The 27,925-nt window shown below is 47.9% G+C and overlaps 1 protein-coding gene across 3 annotated transcripts in view; it reads left to right on the top strand.

Moving 5' to 3' along the window:
• Window positions 1-21,933: 21,933 nt before the first annotated feature.
• Window positions 21,934-27,925, top strand: part of N4BP1 (NEDD4 binding protein 1) — a 57,029-nt gene continuing 51,037 nt past the window's right edge. For 2 of the 3 annotated variants that reach the window (XM_042231581.1, XM_015100171.3), the window contains exon 1: window positions 21,934-22,319. In XM_042231581.1, coding sequence (XP_042087515.1) covers window positions 22,122-22,319 — 198 coding nt within the window. In that variant the 5' untranslated portion in view covers window positions 21,934-22,121. The remainder of the gene's footprint in view (window positions 22,320-27,925) is intronic. The other variant, XM_060398309.1, reaches the window with a different exon arrangement.

Genomic DNA, 27,925 nt, shown 5'->3' with positions numbered 1-27,925 from the left:
TTGACTCATTGGAAAAGACTCTGATGCTGGGAGGGATTGGGAGCAGGAGGAGAAGGGGATGACAGAGGATGAGATGGCTGGATGGCATCACCAACTCGATGGACGTGAGTTTGAGTTGGTGACGGACGGGGAGGCCTGGGCGTGCTGCGATTCATGGGGTCGCAAAGAGTCAGACACGACTCAGCGACTGAACTAACTGACTGACCAGGTCTTAGTTGCAGCGTGCAAGGATCTTTAGTTGTAGCATGTGAGATTTAATTCTCTGACCAGGAGTCAAACTCAGGGGTCAAACCCAGGCCATCTGCCTTGGGAGCACAGAGTGTTAGCCATGTGGACAACCAGAGAAGTCTCCGGTTTATTAGTTTTTAACTTAGTGCACTCTAAACAATAATAACCACGAAATCATGGGTATATGTGTTAATAACACATTTTCCCATTTTTCAAACAGCGCTTCCACTGTATACGCTCTGTCTGGACTGAGGTTTTTGCTTTGGGGGCTCATATTTTAGTTTGCTAGGGCTGCCATAACCAATTACCACAGCCTGGAAGGCTTAAACAACAGAAGTGTATTTCCTCTCAGTTCTGTAAGTCTGAGATCGACTTGTCGGTGGTGCTGATTTCTCCTGAGGCCTCTCACCTTGGTGTGTGGATGCCGCCTTCCTATGGAACAGTCAGAGACTCTATGAGGTCAGCAGCTCAAATAGTGTTACCTGCTGTCCTACAAACTCAGAAAGATCAGGCGAATGACTTGCCTGTGACTCCCTGGGTAGGAGAGAAGGGCACTCATGCCAGAACCCAGGTCTGACTCCTGGCCCAGCGCTCACTGCATGGCTCCAGTAAATAAAATAGCACAGGTCAAATGACAGTCTAAAACGTAGGGGTCTATGCTGGAAAGGCCTCCTTCTCTTGCTACAGAGGAAACATACCAGAAACTGTTAGGACTGGGGACTTCCCTAGGGGTCCAGAGGCTAAGATTCCATGATCCCAATGCAGGGGGCCAGGGTTCGATCCCTGGTCAGAGAACTTAATCCCACATGCCTCAACTAAAGATCACATGTGCATTTGAATCAGTTCTAATGAGGTGGATGAAACTGGAGCCTGTTATACAGAGTGAAGTCAGAAAGAAAAACACCAATATGGTATATTAACGCATATAAATGAAATGTAGAAAGATAGTAACAATGACCTTATATGTGAGATAGCAAAAGAGACACAGATGTAAAGAACAGTGTTTTGGACTTTGTGGGAGAAGGCGAGGATGGGATGATTTGAGAGCCTAGCATTGAAACATGTATATTATCACATGTGAAACAGATCAGCAGTCCAGGTTTGATGCATGAGACAGGGCGCTCAGGGCCGGTGCACTGGGATGACCCTGAGGGATGGGATGGGGAGGAAGTTGGGAGGGGGGATCGGGATGGGGAACACATGTACACCCATGGCTGATTCATGTGAATGTATAGCAAAAACTACTACAATATTGTAAAGTAATTAGCCTCCAATAAAAATAAACTAATTTACAAAAAATAAACAAACCCAAGGAGGGGAACCATTGAGGAGTTTGCATTCTGGGGCAATTGCAAAGAAATAAATTAAAATGACTAATAAATATATACTGTTCAAAACTTCAAAGAAATAAATAAATAAAGATCACACGTGTGGCAACTGAAAAAAAAAAAAAAAGATCCTACCTGCTGCAAAGAAGATTGAAGATCCTGTGTGCCACAACTGAGACCCCACACAGACCAATAAATACATAAGCACTAAGCCATGCAGTGAAAAAAGAAAGAAAGAAACTGTTAGTACTGTTTGCTCTGGAGCCAGGCTACCCTGAGTTCCCTCCTAGATCTGGCCTTCACCTCCCAGAGCCTGAACAAATCGCTTCATCCCTCTTCATCTTTGCTCCCGCAGCCCTGCAACATTACCTGTTGCAACAGTACCTGCTTCAAATAAGTTAATCCATGAGGAGGACTTGGCGCACAGTATGAGAAAGGCCCAGTAGGATGTAGCTATCAATTATCCTGTTATCACAGACCGACTTCATTCTCCCCAGTGGCATTCTGAACAGTAATGCCAGGCTCTTGCCACAGGGTGGCACTCTTGTCTCTGGCCTCCGTTCTTTCCTGAGCCCGTTTAAGTTTCATTTCTCAAAACTTCAGATTGGGCAAGGATGAAAGACACACAGAAAAAGATGAAAACGTCTGGGTACTACAGCCAAAAGAATGTCTACCCTTTCACATCAAAAGTGCAGAAACTGCTTCATTCATTTATCTCTGCTGGCTCTTACAACTATGTTCCCAAGCCTGGCTGGTCCCCAAGCTTCAGAAAAGGCTGAAGGAGCTGATAAAACAAGATGGTCCAGCCCTCCATCCTCACCCCTCCACCCCCACCCCCACACACGCACCGTGGTGAGGGGTCAGGAGTCTGCCTGGAAGGAGTCTGAGGGAAAAGGGTGACTGAAAGACACTGCTGCAGAGCAGACTCTCAGACTTTTCTTCTTTTTCCCTTTCAATATTTACCTTTATTTATTTATTTGGCTGCGCCAGGTTGGGTCTTAGCCATGGCACATGGATCTTTGTTGTGCCATGCAAGGTCTTCCTCGTGGAATCTTTAGTTGCAGCACATGACTTAGTTCAGCATGCAGGATCTAGTTCCTTGACCAGGGATCGGACTCAGGTCCCCTACATTGGGAGCAGGTCCCCACTGGACCAGCAGGGAAGGCCCTCTCACAAACATTAATGCATATTCAAATCACCTGGGGACCATGCTAAAATGCAGCCTCAGATTCAGCTAGTCTGGGAATGAGGACCTGGAATTCTACATTTCTAACAAGCCCATCAGGGACAGACTTTATTTTCCTGGGCCCCAAAATCACTGCAGATGGTGACTGCAGCCATGAAATTAAAAGATGCTTGCTCCTTGGAAGAAAAACAATGTCAAATCTAGACAGCATATTAAAAAGCAGAGCCATTCCTTTGCCAACAAAGGTCCATCTAGTCAAAGCTATGGTTTTTCCAGTAGTCATGTATGGATGTGAGAGTTGGACCCTAAAGAAGGCTGAGTGCTGAGGAATTGATGCTTTTGAACTGTGGTGTTGGAGAAGACTCTTGAGAGTCCCTTGGACTGCAGGGAGATCAAACCAGTCCATCCTAAAGGTGATCAGTCCTGAATATTCTTTGGAAGGACTGATGCTAATGCTGAAACGCCAATACTTTGGCTGCCTGATGTGAAGAGCTGACTCATTAGAAAAGACCCTGATGCTGGGAAAGATTGAGGGCAGGAGGAGAAGGGGATGACAGAGGATGAGATGGCTGGATGGCATCACCGACTCAATGAACATGATTTGAATAAGCGCTGGGAGATGGTGACGGACAGGGAGGCCTGGTGTGCTGCAGTCCATGGGATCTCAAAGAGTCAGACATGACTGAGCAACTGAACAACAACAAGCTCTCAGGGAATGCCTATGTTGCTGGTCCTTGCACGGCTGAACCTTGAGTACCAACAGCCTAAAGGACCTGGCCCTTTGCCTGGAAAAGAGAAGCAGCATACACTCTGAGCACTTACTGTGTGTAAGCTCCTTATGGGCACTGATTCTTCAAGGCCTCACAGTAGCGCCATGCAATCAGTGCTACTGCCCCTCCTTTATGGATGAGAAGCAAAAATGGTAACTATCCCAGAGTAGTAACAGCTAATTAGCCCCAGATCCGAGGCTCACAATACACTTTTGCTAAAGCAAAGGTGAAACGTGGCCCAGCTTTCCTCCTTCCCTTTCCAGAACAAACAGGAGAGGCCGCAGACGCAGCAGAGCAGTGAAAAGCACAGATTCCGGAGCCAAACTCCCCAGACTCACGACCTCAGCTCTACCACGCAGGAGCTGTGGGGCTTGGCCGGGTGGCCTGACCTCTCTGTGCCTCGTTTTCTTCATTTGAAAACTGAGGCTAACGATAGCACCTATTTCAGGGAGTCGTTACAAGGACAAAGTGAGGCGCTTGAATAAGGTGCTGAGCAGGCACCCGGGACAAGATCAGGGCTCGGTGTTGCCTGTGCCCAGGTGGTTCCTCCAAGGCTGAGAGAACAGCAGGGACGACGGAGTCTCCACTTCAGCTCTTTAGGAGCTCACAGTTCCGTGGGAGCAGTGGAAGAAAGTGCTAGTGGAAGGGCCATCAGAGCACTCACGGAGTGCCCCCATGTGGCACTGGAAGAGGCGGCACCCAGCACATCTGCGAGCAGTTTACATGAATTAACTTGTGTGCATCCTCCCTCCACAGAAAACTTTAATACCTTGAGTGACTCCCCCACCACGCCACCCAGCTGATCTCTGCAGCCTTGGCCTGCGGTGGCTTAAAGCAGGATTTCGATTCCTGGCCGGAGACTGAAGTCAGGCCAAGGCAAGGAGAGCACTGCATCCCAACCATGAGAACACCGGGGATCCGGGGCCAGGGACAAGACTGCGACCATCAGCTGTGCAGGGATGAATTTCCATGTAGAGATGGAAAGTGGTGAAGCAAGTGTTTATTAGGAGGAGAAAGCGTACCTGTGGGTAGAGTCACAGGGGTGGGCTCAGAGAGAGACTTGCCGCACCCTTGTGATAGTTTGAATCACTTATACGGGCATTTCTTTCAGTTTCCTCTGGCCAATTAGCTTGCTTTGCCTGCTTCTGAGCCTGTATTTGGTCTATCCTTGGTGGTTCAGACGGTAAGGAATCTGCCCGCAATGCAGAAGACCTGGGTTTGATCCCTGGTCCAGGAAGATCTCCTGGAGAAGGGAATAGCAACCCACTCCAGTATTCTTGCCTGGAGAATTCCAAGGACAGAGGAGCCTGATGGACTACAGCCCATGGGGTCGCAGAGTCAGACACGACTCAGCGACTAATACATGCAGGCTCCTCCCACGTGCACACGGGCATCTCTTGGCCAAGACGGATTCTAGGAAAGAGGCCTATGAGTAGGCTGGCATCGCCTACTATGGGTTGACACCTCCTCCCTTTTTGATCTTCAAGGAGCCTTTCTGAGCTTGTGTGGTCAGGAAGGTCTCCTTGACTTTGAGAATGACGAATACGTGGGTTGTTTTTTTTTTTTTTTTCAAATCTAAATATTTTATTATATTCAGTTCAGTTCAGTTCAGTCACTCAGTCGTGTCTGACTCTTTGCGACCCCATGAATCGCAGCACGCCAGGCCTCCCTGTCCATCACCAAGTCCCGGAGTTCACTCAGACTCATGTCCCTCAAGTCAGTGGTGCCATCCAGCCATCTCATCCTCTGTCATCCCCTTCTCCTCCTGCCCCCAATCCCTCCCAGCATCAGAGTCTTTCCCAATACACCCAATTGTGTTTTTGCTATATACTTTTAACTTGAGGACATCTGTAAAACCAGTACATTAGAGAAATCCTGAAATTCCATTAGCTATAAGCTATTTAAATATTGCTTATACAAAGTATTTAGGGGGTGGGGGACGTGGACAAAAGCTTATTGACAAAACAGAAGTCAGATGCAGAAGACTTATGATTATCAGGGGATACGGGGGAGAAGGATACACTGGGAGACTGACACTGGCATGCACACACTGCTGCTGCTAAGTCGCTTCAGTCGTGTCCGACTCTGTGCGACCCCATAGATGGCAGCCCACCAGGCTCCCCCGTCCCTGGGATCCTCCAGGCAAGAACACCGGAGTGGGTTGCCATTTCCTTCTCCAATGCGTGAAAGTGAGAAGTGAAAGTGAAGTCACTCAGTCGTGTCTGACTGCTAGTAACCCCGGGGACTGCAGCCCACCAGGCTCCTCCGTCCGTGGGATCTTCCAGGCAAGAGTACTGGAGTGGGGTGCCGTTGCCTTCTCCCATGTACACACTACTATACATAAACAGATGAGAGTAGGAAATGGCAACCCACTCCAGCATTCCTGCCTGGAGAATCCCATGGACAGAGGAGACTGGCGGGCTACAGTCTATGGTTTTGCAGAGAGTTGGACATGACTGAAACAACTTAGCATACATGAAACACAGAACTAAAACTCTGCATAGCGCAGGGAACTCTTCTCAGTGCTTTGTAATGGTCCATATGACAAAGCAATGAGTGGATACATAACTCATTCACTTTGCTATATACCTGAGACTAACACAACATTGTAAACCAACTACACTCCAATGAAAATATTAAAAAAGTACTAAAGGAAAGCCAGCACCGTATAAACAGCATACACTTAAATAAGAGATGGATGTTTCACATACAATGTTTTCTATCCACTGATAAGCTAAAGGTCCATTTCAAGATGTTTCTTTTGTATGCTTAATTAGTTTTATTAGCAAGCAAAGCCCTACAAAGGATGGCATCATCCAATCCTCAGACGCAGATTCACCTTCATCTTGACTAATCAGGAAGGAACGAAGCTCATAAGTCTCCTTGTCAGATGCAACCACACGACGCCAATCACAAAGATTGTTCTTTTTAAGGTATTTCTTGGTAAGGTACTTCAAATACCTTTTAGAGAACTGTTTCTCAGAAATGACTATGAGTTTATCTTTGAAGCGTTCAATGTGAACGACATTCCCAAGATTTCCAGTTTTTCCATTCACTTTAACCTTCTCCCGCAGAAACTGTTCCTATTTTAAAACAGAAAAAATGCCACACTAGGGAAGAAAACCCTAGATATTCACTAGGGAAGGTACCAAAATTTCCAGAATCAAAAATTCCATCTTCTGCTGGATGAGTAAGATCCAAGCTAAACTTCCAGGTCGACTTCTTAGGCTTCTTGTCTTTCTTCGGCTCCAACTTGAAGGCTTGCTGTGCGATGAGAGAGCAGAATACGTGGTCTTCTATCTCTTATCTGGGCAGGGCTGAGCTTTTCCTCCCTCCTGCTATTTTAGAGAATCTGTCCACAGGGGATGAATTCTGGTGCTCAGCCTAGGACCCATCTATTTCCTGCCTCACAACAAGCCCAGAGAGAGCCTGAGATGGGGACTGAGAATCTGCAGGACCCTCTGCGGCATAAGCCTCTCATGGTGTGGGGTCACCCCACCGTGTGAAGACACTTGGTTTGGACCACAAGGCCCCTAAAGGCACAGCTGATACCCTATACGGCATGTGATCCATTCCAGTACTGGAAGAAAACCAACCTGGGATTTACTGAGGGAAGGGGTCAAGGCTTGAACGTGGGCCTGTCCATTTTCAAGGGTGAGTCTAAACAGTACATTTTATTTTGATGTCATGATTTAAACTCTGGGTAAGTTGAATGGGCTCCTTTGGGTGATTAGTTTCTTGAGTCTTCAAGAAACTGGAAATAACCGTAACGCCCATCGGCAGGGGAGTGGTGAGTGCAACCATGGTGTCTGTACGGTGAGCAACTGGAGCAGCTAACAAAGGCAAGGAGGTGAGGCATTATTTATTACACAATAGCCAAGATGTGGAAACAACTCAGGTGTCCAGGGATGAATGGATAAAGGAGACGTGAATTTGTATGTACACAATGGAACACGATTCAGTCATTAAAAAAAAGAAGGAACTCCTGCCATTCGACGTGGGTGGACCTTGAGGGTATTAGGCTAAGGGAAATAAGTCAGAGAAAGACAAGCATCATATGATCTCACTTATATGTGAAACCTAAAACAAAACCCACACCCACAGCTGCAGAGCAGGGCGTGGGAGGGTGGAAAATACAGGCAAAGTGGGTTAAAAGGTGCAGACCTCCAGTTATAAAATAGATGTCGTGGGGATATGGGGTTTCCCTGGTGGCTCAGACAGTGAAAAATCCGCCTGTAATTCGGGAGTCCCGGGTTTGATTACTGGGTCAGGAAGATCCCCTGGAGAAGGGAGTGGCAACCCACTCCAGTATTCTTGTCTGGAGAACTCCATGGATGGAAGAGCCAGGTGGGCTACAGTTCACGGGGTCAAAAAGAATCAGACACAACTGAGCGATTAATGCTTTCACTTTTCACAGGGATATAATGTACAGCGTGGCAACTCTAGTTAATACTGTACTGAACAGATATGAAAGTCGCTAAGAGAATTAATATTAAAAGTCCTCATCACAAGAAATTTCTGTAAGGTGGCAGATGTTAACTGGACTTATTTTAACTAACTTATAGATTTATTGTAGTTAATGTATACAGATGTTGAATCATTATGTTGTACACCTGAAGCTAATATAATATTACATGTTGGTTATACCTCAATTTTAAATTTTTCATTATTAATTAATTTTAAAAAGGAATGAGGGGCCTTGCTGTTCTGATATACAAAGATCTCCAAGACATAGTGTCCCAGGACAATAACAAGATTCAGATTGGTATGGATAGTTTGTTATTCTTTGTGCAAAAAGGAAAGGAATAGGATGTATTTCTATTTATTCCTGTGTGCTTTAAAAAGGAAAGATTGATATGAAACTAACAGCAATGCTTACCCATGGTGAGGGGTCACTAGACAACAGGGGACAACGGCAAGAGAGAATCCTTCCACAGAATGCTTCCTTTAAAAAATTGTGGTTTAAAAAAAAACACATATTAAAAAATAAATACATAAAAAGGAATAAATTTTAAAAACATATAAAATTCACCATCTTTAAATTTTCAAGCACAGTGGTTAGGACTGTGAAGTGTATTGACACTGCTTTGCAATGTGCTGAATATGTTTTAGTAGTAATACTTCAGAAAATTGCTGAAGGCGTCCCTGCTGGCTCAGTGGTTAAAATCCTCCTGCCAACGCAGGCGACATGGGTTCGATCCCGGGTCTCGGAAGATCCCACAAGCCTGGGAGCAAGTAAGCCTGTGTGCCACAACCACTGAGCCTGCGCTCTAGAGCCCCAGGAACTGCAGCCACTGAAGGCCATGCACCTAGAGCGCGTGCTCCGCAACAAATGAGAAGCGCACACCGCAGTTGGAGAGCAGCCTGAGAAGGCCCTCTCACGGCAGCTGGAGAAAAGCCGGCGCAACAGTGAAAACTCAGCGCAGCCAGATACATGAATAAGTAGATATTTTAAACATTGTTGGGGCGCATACCCGTATTGCCTGTTTTAAAAACTAACTGTAAAATCACTATACCCAAATAATATGAATAAAGAAAATCACTGTATTGGGACAAGTTGAGGGAAAAGAATATATGCCTTGAAATCAGAATGAACTGAATTTCAAGCCTCCCCCTGCCATCTACTGGTCTGGGGCAAATCAAGTAATCCTCTAAGCCTTAGATCTCCTCTTTCTTTAAAATGTACAGAAAGAAGGTGCCCACATAAAGGGCAGTTGTTGTTTAGTTGCTAAAGTGAAGTTGCTCAGTCGTGTCCAACTCTTTGCAACCCCATGGACTGTAGCCTATCAGGCTCCTCCGTCCATGGGATTTTCCAGGCAAGAGTGCTGGAGTGGATTGCCGTTTCCTTCTCCAGGGGATCTTCCCGACCCAGGAATCGAACCCAAGTCTCCTGCATTGCAGGCAGATGCTTTACCATCTGAGCCACCAGGGAAGTCACTTAGTTGTAAGCCATGTCAGACTCTTTTGTGACCCCATGGACTGCAGCCCACCAGGCTTTTCTGTCCACGGGGAATCTCTAGACAAGAATACTGAAGTGGGTTGACATTTCCTCTCCAGGGGATCTTCCCCACCCAAGAGTCAAACCCGCATCTCCTGCATTGACAGGCAGATTCTTTATCACCGAGCCACCTGGGAAGTCCCTTCAAAGGGCAGTGGTGAGTTTTAAATGAGAATTCTCATAATGTCCAGGTGTACTACCTAGTAGGAAGTTTCCCATCCACAATCAGTTATTTGTTCACCATACCTGGAAGAAGCCTGGACAAAGAGGTGCCTTTCAGGCCAGTGCAGTGGTGTGCAAACTTTGGAGGACACTGCAAAGAATCACTGCAGGGGTGACTTCCTGGACCCAAACCCACTGTCCCATAATCTACGGGTGAGACCAGAACACTCCACTTCTAACGTCCGCTGCTCCCCGCCCCCCCTCATTCCATCGAAATGCCCCACCCTCCCATCCCCACCACAACTCAGACCAAAGCGAGAAAACGCCTAAGGTGGAAAGCCTGTGCTCCTGGGAGCATCCCGGCCTACAGCTGCAAAACCTAACTGGACTTTGAGCTGTTTGCTCAAGTTACCACTAAGTGGAGGTGGTGGGGTGCTGGGGGTGGGGAAGCAAGAGGTGGCAGGCCCAAGCAGACTGAAATGGAGATGTCACTCTGGATGCAGAGAAGTTCCAGCCTCCTAGCTGAGGCTGCTAAGAAAGAGAGCTTTGGGGAGCAATTTCAGTGTGTGTTGCCCGGGGTAGAAAGGGGGGGTGCCGTTTCTGTACCTTCGATCTTGGATCGCCTTCAAAATAGCAAAAAGAATGCACTGTCCCAACTGAATTCATTCATCATCCACTTACTGAGCTTCTGGTGCAGCTCCGCAGCTTCTCTCTCCACATGGTGGATGTGGTGGAGCACAGTCCCAGCGACTCGTTGCTTGCCTGTGGGTGCCAGGTGTAAGCGTTTATGTCAGAGAAAAGCACGGCGGGACGGGGCTGCTGCTGCTGCTGCCCACTTTTCTTCGGTTCCCTCCGAGGCCCTTCCTGCCGTGGGAGGCTTTTTTTGCCTATCACCTGCATCTGTTTACTTTGCATTCCCTTTCGGCCTTGCCATTGCTCCCAAAAGGTCTGCGCCTCGGAATTTCCCTGGGATTTTCATCCTCTGCCTCCGCAGGAAGGGCCCTCGAAATTGGCGGCTGCACTGCCCCATAGAGACAGCAGGTGGCGCCCTGAGCTTTAGAAGGCCTTTCGTACCAGACTTTCCTAGAGAGAGCAGAGTTGCCCCGTGCGGAGGGACCTTATAAAGAAGCCAGTGTGCACGTGAAACGTGAAGTCGACTCCCGATTCCCGTTACACCGTATCCCGGTCTAAGCTCTAGAAGTGGCAGGAGAGGGAAAGAAGAAGGCGTCTGCTGGAAGGGCGGCAACCTCCTCATTGCAGAAAAGGGGAACTCAGCACAGGGCAGGGAGGCCGCCAAGAGGAAGGGCAGAGCCCAAATTCTAGTTCTGGAGCTGGATCTAAGACCCACCGACTGGGCTCAAAAATTTCCACTATTCTCCCATCCCTGCTTACCGGAAGGTGTGCTGGATTCTGAACTAAGATGAACAGTTCCCACATCCAGGCTTTTACATCCCTCTACGTGATTCTGGACGTTATCTCTACATCACCCAAGTTATTATCTGGTTATCATCTGTCTTAAAATCAACTAACTTTTTAAAGTTAAATATAATTATACAGGAAACACTTTATTGCTATAATAACTAGAAGCCCGATATTTCTTGCCAAAACAGGACTGTAAAAATAAATACTTAACAATTATGATTCCTTAGAGGTCGAGCTATTTCCCAGTGAAAATTGTTTGCCATAGCAGCAGTGTCACGTTTTCCACATTTTAGGAAAAACAGATTCTAGCACAAGCTCTCCCAGGAACTCTGAATGAGAGGAGACAGATGTAGGGGTGCGGGAGAAGGAGGCAGGGGGAGCTGGAGAGAGAGGCAGCTACACTTTTTACCCGGATGCAGAACAAAGAGAGCCTTGACGGATAGCCCATGTCCTTCCTGCAGTGTGCACATATTTCCGGAAACTGCAAGTTATTTTTTATTCTGGAGAGCTGGAGGAAAAGGGTGGAGGCTTGGCTTCCTGTGAGCCTGCCCCACCCTGGAGCTCTTATGGAAAGCGAGATAACATCTCAGGGTAAGGAGATCCTTAGAGTCGCCCAGCCAGAGTGTTAGAGTGGAATGAAGGCAGGCCTCCACCCTTCTGCTTTTGCAGAGAAGTCTTCAATATTCCAGACCTGCTCGGCCAGTTCTGCCTCTATCCCTTCCTCATGATGGAAACCAGATGAGTTCCTTCACCTCCCTAAATCTCAGTTTCCTCATCTGTAAAATGGGAATGATGCCTGATTCTTAGAGTTGTTTGTGGGAGCTAAATAGGATTGTTTGTGTAGAGTCAGCCGATCAACAATTTCCAGAACACCTACTATTTTAAGTGCTGAGTGCACAGCTCAGTTCCTCATGTAGGGTTAAGCATGCATGAAGTATTTGGAAAAATAGCATATGTAATATACATATAAGTTAGTATAGTGTCTATTCCACGCTACAGCAGTTTCAGCCAATCCCCTCCTCACATGTGGTCTGCATCCTCTGAGCCCCCCTCAGCACTCCCTCATGGGGTGACGCATCCTCCATTCCACTATGGAGACATCAACTTCCCTCTCCTTCTCCAGGAAGACAAGCAGAACCCACTTTAGTCATCGCTGCCTCCTCCCTCCCACCCAGCTTCTGTAGAACACCCTGAACATTACAGGCACTCATGTGAAGTTTGTTGTCTCAAATTCCACTGCCCACATAGCTCAGACCAGAGGTCCCACAAAGCAAACACCTTTTGTTGCGCCATTTTGTTCTGAAAGCCTAACGAGCCAGGTGCTAAACCTGATTAAGGTTGAGCACCCAGAGGCTCCCCATCCAACCCCCAACTTGGTGGCCTCCCCAGCTCGTGAACCCTACAGCCCCTCCCACCTCCCCGGCTCAACCATGCCTCCCACAAACAGAAAATCTAATTACCGGGATGCTGAAGCCCTTGCCTCTGTGATTTGGAGCCCTCATTTATCAAGGAACATTGATCATTCTCTGATGACTTTCCATCTCATGTAAAAGAAAATCTAACATCCTTCCCCAGCTCCCTTGGCCCCCATGCTCCAGCCACTGCCCACCTCTCAACTTCAGTCCCTTCTCTTCTCACCCTTACTCCCCAGCTTCAGGCACACAGGTCTTCTTGCTGCTCTGCAAACACACTAACCACTATCTCTGCCTAGAAGCTCTTCGCCAGATGTCCCCATGGCACCCCCATCCAGATTTCAAACGTCAGCCTCTCCAAGAGGCCTTCCCTGCACAGCCTGTGTGGTGGTGGTGGTGTTCTGTCGCTAAGTTGTGTCCAACTCTTTGCGACCCCATGGACTGCAGCACGCCAGGCTTCCCTGTCCTTCACTATCTCCCTGAGTTTGCTCGAGCTCATGCCCGTTGAGTCGGTGATGCCATCCAACCATCTCATCCTCTGTTGTCCCCTCCTCCTCCTGCCTTCAATCTTTCCCACCATCAGGGTCTTTTCGAATGAGTGGGCTCTTCACATCAGGTGGCCAAAGTATTGGAGCTTCAGCGTCAGCATCAGTCCTTCCAATGAATATTCAGGATTGATTTCCTTTAGAATTGACTGGTTTGATCTCGTTGCAGTCCAAGGGACTCTCAAGAGTCTTCTTTAGCATCACAGTTCAAGAGTGTCAATTCCTTGGCACTCAGCCTTCTTTATGGTCCAAATCTCACATCCGTACATGACCACTGGAGAAACCATAGCTGTGTAAATAACACAAACACAGCTGCTCCTTTGCATAATCCTTGTCACTGTCGGGACACTCTTTTTCTCCATTTTTCATACCTCCATGTGGAGGGAGACCAGCAGACCATCTCTCTTGGCTTGTCGCCCTACCCATCACTCCCTGTTCTCCGCGGGAGGACTGGGTTGCCAGACTGATGAGTTTGGGGCAAGACACTGGCTCCCTTCTTGGGAAGCCAGCCTTTCTGAGGGAAGCAAGTCCTCTTCTCTGGTCTCAGTCTCACAAAAGAGGCCTCCCACCGGCCCTGGATGGAGGGTGAAGAAGAGCAGGCCCGAGGGTATCCAGCCGCACCAGTCACTGGACTGTAGTTCACGAGTAAAGCATTATCTAGACACATCCTTCAGTCAACATTGCTAGTGATAAGCTCAAACATCTATTGCTCTTATGTTGACCTGTCAATTGGTTATGGATTTAGATGTGTTTCTGTTACCTACCATTGCACAACAAATCACCCCAAACTCAGTAGCTTAAGTTAAGAATGTACTATTTTTCATGAGTCTGTGGGTTGACCAGATAGTTCTTCTGCTTCCCAGGTTGTCAGTTGGAATGATGGACCAGCTGGAAAGTCCAAAAACGGCCTCCCTTGCATGGTTGGTACTTGGCGCTAGCCACTAGCTGGGAACTCATCTGGAGCTGTCTGCTGGGCCTGGAAGGGGGGCTGTGGGGGAGGGTCTTGGCTTTCCTCCATATAGCTGCTTGGGCTTCCTCTCAGCATGGTAACTAGGTTCCAAGTAGGACTGTTCCACAAGCAAGTGTTCCAACAGGAAGGAAGTAGAAGTCGACAATCTTTTTTTTTTTTTTACATATTTATTTATTTTTAGTTTGGAGAAGGCAATGGCAACCCACTCCAGTACTCTTGCCTGGAAAATCCCCACGAACGGAGGAGCCTGGTGGGCTGCTGTCCATGGGGTCGCTAGGAGTTGGACACGACTGAGCGACCTCATTTTCACTTTTCACTTTCATGCACTGGAGAAGGAAATGGCAACCCACTCCAGTGTTCTTGCCTGGAGAATCCCAGGGACGGGGGAGCCTGGTGGGCTGCCATCCCTGGGGTCACACAGAGTTGGACACAACTGAAGCGACTTAGCAGCAGCAGCAGTTTTTGGTTGCATTGTGTCTTTGTGGCTGTGAGCAGGCTTTCTCTAGCTGCAGTGAGTAGGGGCTCTTCTCCATTGTGGTGCTCAAGCTTCTTCTCTTGTCGTGGTGCATGGGTTCAGTTGTCCCACGGCATCTGGAATCTTCCTGGCCCAGGGATCAAACCCATGTCCCCTTCATTTGCAGGCAGATTCCTATCCACTGCACCACCAGGGAAGTCTGCCAGCACTCTCCTTAAGAATTGGCTCTAGAAGCCCTGGATCGTCACTCCTACTGAATTCTATGGGTCAGTGCAGTCACAGAGCCAGCCCAGAGTCTTGATGTGAAGAGCAGTCTTTACATACAGGGAGGGAAGAGCCAGAATTGAAGATTACTTACCACAGATGGGGGATGGAATATTGAGGCCTCCAAATTCCTACAGTTACTTCCCCACACTGTATCATTCAATAATTCATTCATTCATTGTCTTTTCCCTTCTACTAAGTTCATGAGAGCAGACACATTGCTTTGTTGATTGCTGTAATCCCAGGACTCAGAACAATGCCGGACACATCGTAGGCGCTCAGTAAATATTTGCGGAATGAATGAATTAAACAGTCATTCAACAGCCCTCAACAACTACAGGAAATTGAACAGGCCAACACGAATTCACGAAAGAAGATTTAAGCTTGTATTTAAAGGCAGGTAGTCCTGGCAAGCACATGTTCTACAGACAGGTTGAGGAGAAGCAGTGATAGAAGCTGAGTTGCTCAGCCACTTGCCTGGTGGACACATGACTGACCAGAACTCTCTTGAACTCTGCTGTTCAACATTTGATACAGACAGGAGAGCAAATTAAAAGGAACTCAGGGAGCTTTCATTACACTCGTGTGTGTGTGTGTGTCCCTCAGGGAGTGTGCAGAAAGCAGGAGGAGGTGGAATCTGAGTTTCCATTAGCTCAGCCCCAGAGACAGGGCTTTCCCTGCACTTGTGGTGTAGCCCAGTCATTCCCATTAGAGATAATGGTGGGATTAGCACCCCCCCACACACACACGCACTTCCTCAGGCCATATATCTGGACACCCTTTTGTTGTGGTCACAAGTAAGGTGGGATGGTGCTACTGGCATCCAGTGAGTGAGGCCAGGGATGCTGCCAAACAGCTAATAATTCAAAGGATAGGCCCCCACAACAAAGAATTAACTGCCCTAAATATTGACTGTGTCTTTGTTGAGAAACCCTACTGTAAAGAATGATGGGAAAATACTATGAATTAGGAGCATCTGGGAGCTGGCAGTCAATATCTGTAGTAGCATTTGGTCCAGAAATTGTGTTCCCACTTAAGATGACTGAGTTTTATAAATAACTCCTCCTCAATATTGTAGCAGTTGTAGTACATTCAATAGCATGGATTGGCACCCCACTCCAGTACCCTTGCCTGGAAAATCCCATGGACGGAGGAGCCTGGTAGGCTGCAGTCCATGGGGTCGCTGAGAGTTGGACACGACTCAGTGACTTCACTTTCACTTTTCACTTTCATGCACTGGAGAAGGAAGTGGCAACCCACTCCAGTGTTCTTGCCTGGAGAATCCTAGGGACGGTAGAACCTGGTGAGCTGCCGTCTATTGGGTCACACAGAGTCGGACTGAAGCGACTTAGCAGCAGCAGCAGCAATAGCATGGAAAATAAAAATGCAAAGAAGTTATAGAGGCAAAAAAATACATGATGAGAAGTAGCAGAAGCAGCAAGGTTTTTTCTGCAGTGAAGGAAAGAGCCCCTTGCACTTTAAAAAAATATTTATTTTTATCTATTTATTGGAAGGACTGATGCTGAAGCTGAAGCTTCAATACTTTGGCCACCTGATACGATGAACTGACTCATTGGAAAAGACCCTGATGCTGGGAAAGATTGAAGGCAGGAGGAGAAGGGGACAACAGAGGATGAGATGATTGGATGGCATCACCGACTCAATGGACATGAGTTTGGGCAAGCTCTGGGAGTTGGTGATGGACAAGGAAGACTGGTGTGCTGCAGTCCATGGGATTGCAAAGAGTCAGACATGATTGAGCGACTGAACTGAACTGATTCATTTATTTGGTTGCACTGGGTCTTAGATTTGGCACAGGGGATCTTCGATCTTTATTGTAACCCTTGGAATCTTTGGGGGACTTCCCTTGTGGCTCAGCCAGTAAAGAATCTGCCTGCAATGCGGGAGACCTGGGTTCGATCCCTGGATTGGGAAGATCCCCTGGAGAAGGAAAAAGCTACCCACTCCAGTATTCTGGCCTGGAGAATTCCATGGACTATATAGTCCATGGGGTCCCAAAGAGTCAGACACGACTGAGCGAGTTTCTCTTCACTTCTGGAATCCTTTGGCTTTGGCATATAAACTCTCAGCAGCATGTGGGATCTAGTTCCATGATCAGGGATCAAACACAGGCCCCTGCATTGGGAACTGGAGTCTTAGCCCCTGGACAACCAGGGAAGTCCTGAAGTCCTTTCATTTTAATGCCAAGATTCCACCACCAAAATCCCACGCATATTTCCCTTCTGTCTCCATTCCAGTGTTCCTGGTCCAAGCCTCTGTCATCTCCCTCCTAGACCCACGGTTTCCCCACTGGCTCAGCGGTAAGGAATCCGCTCACAGTGCAGGAGCCACAGGAGACATGGGTTTGATCCCTAGGAAGATCCCCTAGAGGAGGGCAATGGCAACCCGCTCCAGTATTCTTGCCTGGAGAATCCCATGGACAGAGGAGCCTGGCGAGCTACAGTCAATAGGGTTGTACAGAGTCCGACATTGAAGTGACTGAGCATGCCTAGACCCATATCCCCTGAATGCTTTTCCCAGGTTCACCCTGCCCCCTTTCCCCCCAGGCTTCCTCCCCCAGGGAAAGGCAAGAGATCCTGGAACATAAAACAAATGCACTTGCTGTTTAAAAACCTGGGAAGGCTTCCCGCTGCACTTAAAAATGAAACACAGCATCTGTAACTGGCCCGCCAGGTTCTGAAGGATCCAAACTTATTTGGGGCTTCCCTAGTGCTTCAGCTGGTAAAGAATCTACCTGCAATGCAGGAGACATGGGTTCACCCCCTGGGTTGGGAAGATACCCTGGGGGAGGGCATGGCAACCCACTCCAGTATTCTTGCCTGGAGAATCCCCATGGACAGAGGAGCCTGGTGGGCTGCAGTGCATGGGGTCACAAAGAGTTGGATGCAACTGAATGACTCAGCGACTAAGCACAGCATAGCACAAACTTATTTTACCTGTGGGTGCCCCCTGCCTCACAGCATACTCCAGCCATGAAGGGCTACTCACCATTCCTGGAACACTTCCAGCTCAGTCCAGTCTCACGTCACTGCCCCCTTGAAACTGAAGGTCTGATGACATCTGGAGATGGGCATGGACCAATCATATCACACAAATACATGTAAAAACTGGTCCTAGTGCTGTGAGAGGGCCGGAGGGACCTGGGAGCCTGGGATCAGGGGGCTTGACTCATCAGAGAGACCAGTGAATGAATTCTTGAACAAATCATTCCAGAACTGAGATCTGATGGGTGGGCAGGAGTTAACTCAGGGGGGAAAAAAAAGCTGGAGGAAGTAATGGCTTGTGCAAATACCCCCAGGCAGTGTAAGCGAGGCCAAGTGGAGAGGGGAGCAGAGGAGTAAGCAGATGGATCTTGCAAGTGCTGCAAATCAAGGTAAAGAATTTGAATTTTACTCTGAGCACATTGCAAAGCTCTTGTAAGGTCTTAAGCGTGAGATTAACTGACGAAATTTGCAATTTGAGAAGAGAACTCTAGACACAGCATCAATACTTGTAAATAATTTCTCCCAATCTTATAGCAGTTCTCCTGAAATTCAGAGACAGGCCAGGAAGAATTGTGAAGGAGACCCCACAACTGTCAATGGGAGAGATGACATGACTTGGACTAGTGACAAAGGAAATCAGAAACACTGAACAATTTGCCACTGTATTAAAATTTGTGTGTGGCTAAGCACAGTTGTATTCCTGTTTCTTAAGTCCTAAGTGTTATTACACCAAAGTAAAGAACCCAGGAAGACCTGTCATCTTGAGTGTGTTTATCAGATTAGTGGGTGAACCAAGCAATATGACAGGTGCAAGTCTGTCTAGTTTTGACAGCATCCCGAGGTAAGGAGGATCGAAACATTAGGGGGTTGGCGGGCTTCCCTGGTAGCTCAGACTGTAGAGAATCTGCCTGCAATGCAGAGACCCAATGGCATCCCACTCCAATATTCTTGCTTGGAGAATTCCATGGACAGAGGAGCCTGGCAGGCTACAGTCAGTGGGGTCACAAAGAATCAGACATGACTGAGCAACTAACACACACACAGGAGATTATATTGTCTTCTGTTGCTTACTGTCAACGTAAAAAATATTTACAACCTAAAAGTTGAGAGTTATGTTTCATTTGGCAGGAATATTTAGGACAGGCAGCATCTCAAGTAGCTCTGAGAGAACTGCTCTGAGGAGGCGAAGGCAGGAACCAAGTTATATAGAAGTTCTGCAACAAAGGGCAGGTGATGTGAACAGCAAAAGATTGTTAAAGGAAGATGCAAGGGTCGAGGCTCACTGGAATCATTCCTTTGACAAGTACCTCACCTATCTGGGGTCAGTATCCTGTTTTCACATCCTGAATTTCCTCAGGGCTCACTGTAGGTCTGATGGCTACTAGGTGGCAGGTATTATTTCCTTCTTGAGTTCCCTCAGGGCTCACCATCAGTGGTGGCTGCAATCACTGAAGACTGTGATATCGCTATTTACTGATATAGCAGGAAATACTTCATTTCTCATTACTTTTGCATAAGGACAGAAAAGGGGGCCCATTGCACATAACAACACTCAGTACAGAGTCAGACTGCCTAGATTCAAATGCCTATTCCTACCACTTCACTTACCAGCTCTGTGGAACATTCCAGAATCTATGTTTCTCTTTCCTCATCTTTAAAGTAAGCATGATAAAAATAGCAACCACTGCTGGAGTTTTTGGAAACCAATAAACACTCTTTCTGCCCCTCCTGTGTTCAGAACTGAGAAATAAAAGCAGGTGTCAGACAGGTAGAGATCAAAGTGTCATTTTTATTACTGACAAAGCTGGACTGGAGGATGTGGCTGAGGTGACAATACTTCACCCAGTCACTGACATAGCGAGCAACCACAGACAGCAGACACACCCTCTCTGGGAGCGGAGATCCTTCTCGGAAAGTTGGCAATTGGTGGGGTCTGACAAGTTCTGCTCCTGCCCTGGTGGAGCGTGGGCAAGTGGCACTGCACCTGTTCTTCCACAGTCAACCCTGCTGGAGACAAGGGGAATACACTTTCTCCCCTCCCATGAAAACGTGGCGAGGGGAAAAGTGATTCCCTCAACACCCTCTCATTGGTTGCTATGGAGACTAGAGAAAAACTGCTACAGCATCTGTAAGTAGAATAGAGACCATGAAGGTCTCTTCCCTGGTGCCAGCTGTCGTGGGTGAGAGAAACCAGCCAGATAGTCAAGGCTGACCAACAGATGGAAGTTGTGGTTCAGAAACTGCAGGAAGCAAGGGAGTTTCTTAAAAGGGGATTTCTCTCTCTCCTTGTTCCCTATACTCAGGAAACCTTGAGAGTTCCCTAAAGGGAAATGCTGACCAGGATGGGAACTGGCAAGTCTTCTGACCAGGGGAAAAAAAACCAAAGCTGTATCTCTGGCGATACACGAACCCAATGACTTCTGAACAGAGTCCAAATGCCCAGCTTTCTTTCATGGTTGTGTGTATGCACTACTTAAGTAGCTTCAGGATGAGCTTTGGTGGGGAAAGGGGAAGAAGCTGTAGTATGCTTTTCAAAGCAGTGTCTCTCTCAGTCCGAACAGGCAATTAGGACTCACCAGCAGGAAAGTCGTTGGGAGCAAACAGGAACCACCCGGGGAAAGCCCTGCCGGATTACTGAACAATAGCAACTCCATTTAAGGCGAGGGCACTGGGAAGACAGGAAGTAACATGCTGTGCTGACGCCAGCTCCGAGTGCAGTCTATTTGGGAGGCCACTGCTCTCCACCTGACCTGCCTCAGCCAATCTCAGGTCATCCACCTGATGGATGAAGGTGGCGGGCTATGTGGACACCTAGGGAAAAGCCCAGGGGAGCAGGAAGTTGTGCGTCTGTTAAGCCTAGTGGTTCTCTTCCCTGTGCTGAGTCATCCTTCGGTGGGGGTACCAGGGGACCACACCTGTCTGAACTTCTGAGGCATATGGAAAACCCCAGCAGCCAGGATTCTTGAGAGGTTTTACCTTGGGTAATCCCTCTCACCAAGACCTTTTCCCCTTTGGCCTTTCCAACGGCAACATTTTTAGATCCCCTTCTTTCTCCTCAAGGGGTAATCCGTACAGAGCAAGGGGGTCCCCAGGCTCACTAATTCAGTATGGCTGCATAATCCACACAAAGCTTTTCTGTGAAAATAGAGCCCTAAATATATTGCGAATTTAACAATAATAATAGCTAATAATGCATGCTCACTTAGGTACTATATTGATTTTCATAACAGCAGGAAGTACTGTTGCTATCCACATTGACAGATGAGAAAATGTGGGCTTAGACAAGTAATATGCTCATGGTCCCGAAGTCTCTTATTATATGACAACATTTAGGACAAAGAAAGGAAACCACTTTATCTTCCACAATCTGTTTTCATGGAGTCAGAGAACATAAAATCTGGAAAAGACTTTGGAGATATCTGGGAGCAACCCAGGTATCTAAACCCCAAGAGGGTTTAGAGTGTACTTGCCCAAGTCCCACATTAAAAAATCACACAAGAGCCCCCAGTCCCCAGGTTTTTACATCTCCTTATAACACAACCTCCTCCTCCCCTCCCAAAAGAAAACATGTTTTGACTTTTCTTTAATCATTCCCTTCTCAATTCTCCATACACATTATTCCCACTTTCTTCTGTTACCATTTTTACTGAAATAACAGAAAGAGGGAAAACAAAGGAAGCGGGGAGGAGGGGGTAGGAGAGGAGGAGAGAGGAGAGTGAGAGGAGGAGGGAGGAAGAGAGAACCATCCATCAACGCATGAGAAGCTGGATAACTCAATTTGCTAGAGCCCTAGGTTGGGCTTCAAAATGTCTGAAAGCAAGCCAAATCCCTAGCGTGACACTGGGTCAGTCTCGCGTACTGGCTGGGGGCTTCAATTTCCCCATCTGTGAAACCATTAATTCGCCAGCCACCAGGCCACTCAAAAGCCTCAGTGCCCTCACCGAAGACCACCCGGAGCCCTCTCGAGCGCCACCGTCGTGCCAACAACAAACATGGCGACTGAGCGTGACGTCCACTTCTACCGCCTCCGCCCCCACGCCCACCCTCACGCCCGGGGGGTGGCGACTCTCAATGACGGCGGCGGGCGGGGCGCATGCGCGGCGGCGGGGCCCGGCCCGCGGCGGCGGCGGCGGCGGCGGCGGCGGCGGTGAAGGGGCTATCTGCCCTCAGTTGCCCAGTTGCGGCGGCCGCGGCGGGATGGTGTAGCTGGCCTTCTGGCCAGGCGGCGGGGCGCGGGCCGGGCCGAGGCGGCCGAAACGGCCGACGCCGCCTGACGGGCTCGGGTGCAGCGGCAGCACGCTGAGGGGGCGTCGCCGCCGCCGGCCCCCGGCGCCGCCGCGGGAGGCCGCGCCCGCCATGGCGGCCCGGGCCGTGCTGGACGAGTTCACGGCGCCGGCCGAGAAGGCGGCGCTGCTGGAGAGGAGCCGCGGCCGCATCGAGGGCCTGTTCGGCGTGAGCCTGGCCGTGCTCGGCGCGCTCGGAGCTGAGGAACCGCTGCCCGCGCGCATCTGGCTGCAGCTCCGCGGGGCGCAGGAGGCGGTGCACAGCGCCAAGGTGAGTCCGGCCGCCGCCCCCCGCGAGATGGCCTTCCCCGGCCCGGCCCCCTGCCGCGCGCGCGGCCTTGGGTTAATCGGGGGTCCCTGGGCGGCCCACCCCCTTCTTCCCCGCGCCACCGCAGCCAGGCGCGGTGCTGAGAGCGCCGTTCCGAGCCTCGGCGCTCGAACCATGTGACCTTGGCTAGCGGTTTCATCTCTGGCGCCTCAGTTTCCCCGTGTGTAAAGTGGCGTTGACGAAGGCACCTGACTCGGAGGGCTGCGGCGAGGCTTCGCCTAGGTGATGTGCTGAGGCTGGCCTGGAGTGAAGGCGTCGAGAGTGTTGCTTGTTGTTCAGGCTGGTGCGTAGGGCCTTGCTGGCTGGGCGCGCGACCTCCGGCCCACCACCTCAGCCACTCTTCTCTTCCCAGGCCTCCGCTACAGGGATTCTGGCCCTTCGGGGGATGTCAGTCCCTCTGAGAATCTGACAAAACCATCGTAGTAGTGTAGTACTCAGAGAACATCAACAAGAGAAGGGAATGTTTAATAGTGGTGCTAAAAATAGCATGATTCCTCGTATTGGTTTTGTGTGCCGCTAACATTTATCGAATGGTTATAGCACATCAGACGTTATGTGCAATACTTCAGAAGGATTATCAGTTGCAGCCCTTAAAAAAAAAAAAAATCCAGTGAGGTAGATTTTATTATCTTCCTGTCTGTAACAGCTGGGGAAACTGAAACTTTCGGAGAGGTGACTCACCTTCTCTCTAGATCAGCATTTCAGACTTACACCTACTTCAGACATCTACTCCCTTCCCTCCGCAAGCCAAAATACTGCAAGAGTACATCCTCCCCTCACCCTCACCCCACCCCCACCAGCCAAGTTTCTCCAGCTTTTCCCATCAAGTAAGTGGGAGAGTCACAACTCAGACAGAGGCAGTTTGTTTCCAGAGACCTTGTTCTTGATACCATCTTCGAAATGATGAGCACTGAGGGTGGGGGGATCCTTTGTTCGTGTTCTCCTTCAGAAATTTCACAATGCCCTTGAAGAATCTGATTAGCTGTAACTCTTGACTTTTCTTAGCTTAAAGAAAAAAAAAAAAAACTGGTTGCTTGCTTTTAATGTGTTTAGAAAAGATAGGACATTTAACTGTATGATTCTTGTCCAAGCTTAAAGCAGTGCAGATGTTGAATCAAGTTTACTTTGCTGTTCTTGATTTTTTTTTTTTAATTACCTTCCTGATTTCAGACAGCTGGTCTTAACTTCTTCCCAGTCTTCCTGGTTTTCTCCTCCAGCTACTCAGTTTTCTTCCCACTCAGCAGGGCTGAAAAGTTTGACATGACTAAGTCCTATATTGGCTTCTGAAGTCTCTTCCATGCACTCATTCCGTTCTTTTCCATTACTTTTGCAGCAATTAAGACCTTCTTTCTTGGTATGTGCCCTTTCTATTTCATTGCCTTCCGTCTCTCCCCACTACAACTTGCATGAGACTAATCCTCCCACAAGAAGTCTCCTATTGCCCAGCTCATTTCACTCTAAACTTTTCTGATTTACAAAACACTTATTAATCCAAGCCTACTTTATTTTTGCAGTTTTCTGCCTTAGCATCTCTCAGCTTAAAACTCAGCTGTAGTTTGACTGCTACACTGCTTTTATTGTGTACTCTGCCTGCTCCAAGTTCAGCTTCACTCATGGCTCACTGCAAAGCGTGGAAAGTGCTGCTTTTGCTCTGCAGAAAAACCCTGCCAGACCCTCCCAGCTCCAGTCCTCTTGCCTGTCCCTGCTGTGCAACTCAGCATAAGCTAATTGGAAAAGGTGTGTCTTACCTTATCTTGGTAGTATGTGTCACCTGCCCGTTTATCTTTGTTATATGTGTTGTGCATAGTCCAGCCTTCCTACTTGTAAGAAATCTGTTTTTTTCCCCCATTGAGAGTTACTGGTAAGAGTTCAATGCTATCGTCAAAGGCTTTGTTCTCGTTAATTCATTTTGGAGTTTGCTTTACCTTCTTTTGAGAAGAGAAAATTTGATTTTTAAAAAATTTACTTGATTTCTAAAAACTAAGAACAGAGGGACTTCCCTGGTGTTTCAGTGGTTAGCACTCCGTGTGTCCACTGCAGGCAGGGGGCATGGGTTCATTCCTTGCCAGGGAGCTAAGATCCTGTATGTTAGGCAGTGCAGCCAAAAAATATTCAAGAATAGGAGAACAAACTTCAACATCTACAATATTTTAAGTTAAGCTGTGGAAGAAAAGATTTAGGGGAAGGAAGTTTCAGGGGAAGGACTTTTTGAAGCTTTTTTAGCTTAGTTGTGGCTGACTCTGTGCAACCGTATGGACTGTAGTCCGCCAGGCTCCTCTGTCCATGGGATTCTCCAGGCAAGAATACTGGAGTGGGTTGCCATTTCCTTCTCCAGGGGCTTTTCCCGACGCAGGGATTAGAACCCATGTCTCCTGCATCTCCTTGCATTTGCAGGCGGATTTTTTTTTTTCACCACTGAGCCACCAGGGAAGTAGAGTCTCTGATTAATTGCAACTTTCTGGGTCTCATCAGATGGTTCCTGTTGTTTTCCTGCTTTAAAAATGTTAATTCACTACTCTTCAGCAAATGCTCAGGTAGAGGAGAATGTGGAGGTGTAGTTAGGGCTCCATGGAGAGGTGAGGTGTGGCCTCTGATAGAAAGTGATAATGTTCTGGGAAGGTGTTTTTTTTTTTTTTTTTAATAAAGGCACATGCTCTAGGAGTGACCACTTTTGTCAAAGGGGAATTTGTTGGAGGAAGTTAACACTTGGGCTGGTCTTTGAAGAACCAGGACATTCCCAGGTAGAAATGGTTGCATGCAAGGACCTAGAAGCCAGAAAAACATGGAGTGTTTGGGTAGGAAGTGTCAAGGTGCCCTGTGAGAGGTGAAGCCTCCAGGGACCCAAATGCAGGCCAGTTGGGCCTTATCAGTAGGGAGTCAGTGAGGATTTAGGGAAAGGATTTGCTTGAAATTCTGTATTTGAAGACTCAGACAGTAAAGCCTCTGTTTACAACGCGGGAGACCCGGGTTCGAGCCCTGGGTTGGGAAGATCCCCTGGAGAAGGAAATGGCAATCCACTCCAGTACTGTTCCCTAGAAAATCCCATGGACAGAGGAACCTGGCAGGCTGCAGTCTGTGGGGTCCCAAAGAGTTGGAAAGGACTGAGTGACTTCAGTTCACAAGACTCAACTGTAGAGGGAACATTGTTCCAATTTAGAACTAGACATGAATAAGGTGAGGTTTTCACTAGGACTGGCAACTAAGTGTATGTAGGGACTGAGGGAGAGCCAGTGCAGAAAGGATGGTTGGTGGATACATTGTTTGACCTGTAGGTTGGTGGGATCAGCTTTCCCATACTTAAAAAACTTCTGTGCCAAGGAGTATGTTAGGTTGCCTCTTGACCTCAAGGAACCCACAGCTTAATATGAGAGACAAAGTTGGAAACATTATTAAAGAGTTGATGTGCAATGTGTTACATTAATAGGGGAAAGGAAGGGTTGCTCTGCCCAAGGGGGTGTAAGGCCATCAGATTTACATTTCTAAGCATTGCCTGCATCCTCAGTGTTTATACCGCTTGTCTTATGCTGCTGTAGTACTACTTGCTGGTTAGTGATGATATAATTACAGAAATTGGGGATAAGTGTTTGCAACTTTTATAGCAATGTGACATTACTACAGGGGCTAGAGAAGCAGTGTCTGAAAGTGAGAGGGAAACCAGAAGGGGCATTGTGCATAAAGGACCAGTGGGTGGGGACTGAAGTCCAAGGTGGCAGACATCATGGAAACAAAGGAGACTGACTTTCAGAGAGGAAGTGGAGGCACTGATATGAGCTGCCCAATTTACAAAGAAATCAAAGATGCAAAGCAAGGGTGGGATCTTTGGAGTCTGGCATTGGTGGGGAGAGATGAGGCTGAAGAGATCTCAGCTCCCGAGAGTGCAGAGGGTTAGATCCTTACTTTAGATCAAAGAGCCCCTGGGACCAGGTGAGGAGACTGCATGGGGAAGTGGCTGGTTGGTAGGAAGGAGCTGGTGACCAGGGTGCTCCTGCACAGTGTGGGTGTCTGATCTTCTCACCCAAAGGAACCCAGACATCTTCATTTCATAATGGGAAGTCTGTTTTAAGAGACAACTAATTTATGTGTTGAAAACCATGCATGCTGTGAATTACAGCTCAATAAAAGTTCTACACCACTATATTTTTCAAGTACATATTCTGAAAAATAAAAATCAATCACGGATACTAAACAGAACATGTCAGTGGACCAGGTTCAGCTTTTGGATTACATTTTTAGGACCTCTGCTTTAGATAGTAGGAGACAAGATGAATAAAGATACACTTTTTTTTTTTTTTTTCCATTTGGGAAAGAGGGCATTTGAAGGCCTAGACTTCACTTTCACTTTTCATTTTCATGCAGTGGAGAAGGAAATGGCAACCCACTCCAGTGTTCTTGCCTGGAGAATCCCAGGGACGGGGGAGCCTGGTGTGCTGCCGTCTGTAGGGTCGCACAGAGTCGGACACGACTGAAGCGACTTAGCAGCAGCAGCAGCAGTAGTGTCTTAGTAAAATAGGATGCCAGTTTACACCCCAAGAGGGAGGCTAAGAACTTGAAGACAGTGCAGTAAGTCAGCATAGATGCAGTGGAACTGTTGGGAGTGCATTGGAAAGGAACAAAAAAAGTACCGGAATTGAACTAAGGACCAGGGAAGATTAGATGGTTTGAATTTATTGTATCACTTGCTCTAGAAGTTCTCAAGTAGGTGATGATTTCCGGCACTCAGAATGTTGATGAGGCCAGCACATAAAGACTGCAGGAGTCTAAGGTGCAAATGAGGAAGGCAGAATGGGGCCCAAGAAATGCTTCTGAATGGTCATCTTGGACAGTCCAAGAATATGTAAGACTTGCCTTCTACTGTCAGTGAACTAATAGCTTGAGAGATTCAGACCAGAGAGGAGGGGGGTGAAGGCAGAAAGAATATAAAGAACTGTAAGAATCAAGGAAGGGACAGGGCGTTCGACTGTGTCCCCTCCTAGACTTGGGGTCCTGCAGGCAGAGGACAAGCTCAGTGTTGAAGAATCCTAGAGGTGGTCGTTAGGCAGTTCAGAGGTCAGAATCTTGGATATGGAAGATTTCTGAGGACCGAGGGGCGGTGCCTCAGTGGTCACGGGTAAAGCGAAAGCATTCTTTTTAACTTAGGGAAAGAAATGAAAGGCTAAAGGATGATAGAGTGTGACATCTAGAAGATAATGCAGTGCTGAGGTCACTGAGGTCCATAGCAGGGAGTTGGGTGCTAGAGTTAGTCCATGAGCTAGGAGCCTGTCCTGGAGGTTAACCAAAGAGGAGTGATCGGAAGTAAACAGCATGGCTGCTTGTTGTATGACTTCTCCATGAGCCTTTATGGTACTGAATTTGCTACAGCTGCCCATCAGTTGGTGTTATTTCAGGCATTACTTCATGGCAATGAATAGCCACCATGAAGCATAGCCAGTGACCTACCAAAACCGTCAATCTGGAGGGCTTACAAGGAGGGTAATTGGAGGACTTATCAATCTTAAACACTGAAATTATTACTCAGTACACCTGAGAAGCTGTGGTCAAGTAAACTTAAC

This window comes from Ovis aries, chromosome 14 (genome assembly GCF_016772045.2).
Source record: "Ovis aries strain OAR_USU_Benz2616 breed Rambouillet chromosome 14, ARS-UI_Ramb_v3.0, whole genome shotgun sequence".
NCBI classification, from domain to species: domain Eukaryota; kingdom Metazoa; phylum Chordata; class Mammalia; order Artiodactyla; family Bovidae; genus Ovis; species Ovis aries.
Note: the sequence above shows the minus strand (reverse complement) of the source record. Positions and strands in the feature narration are given on the sequence as shown.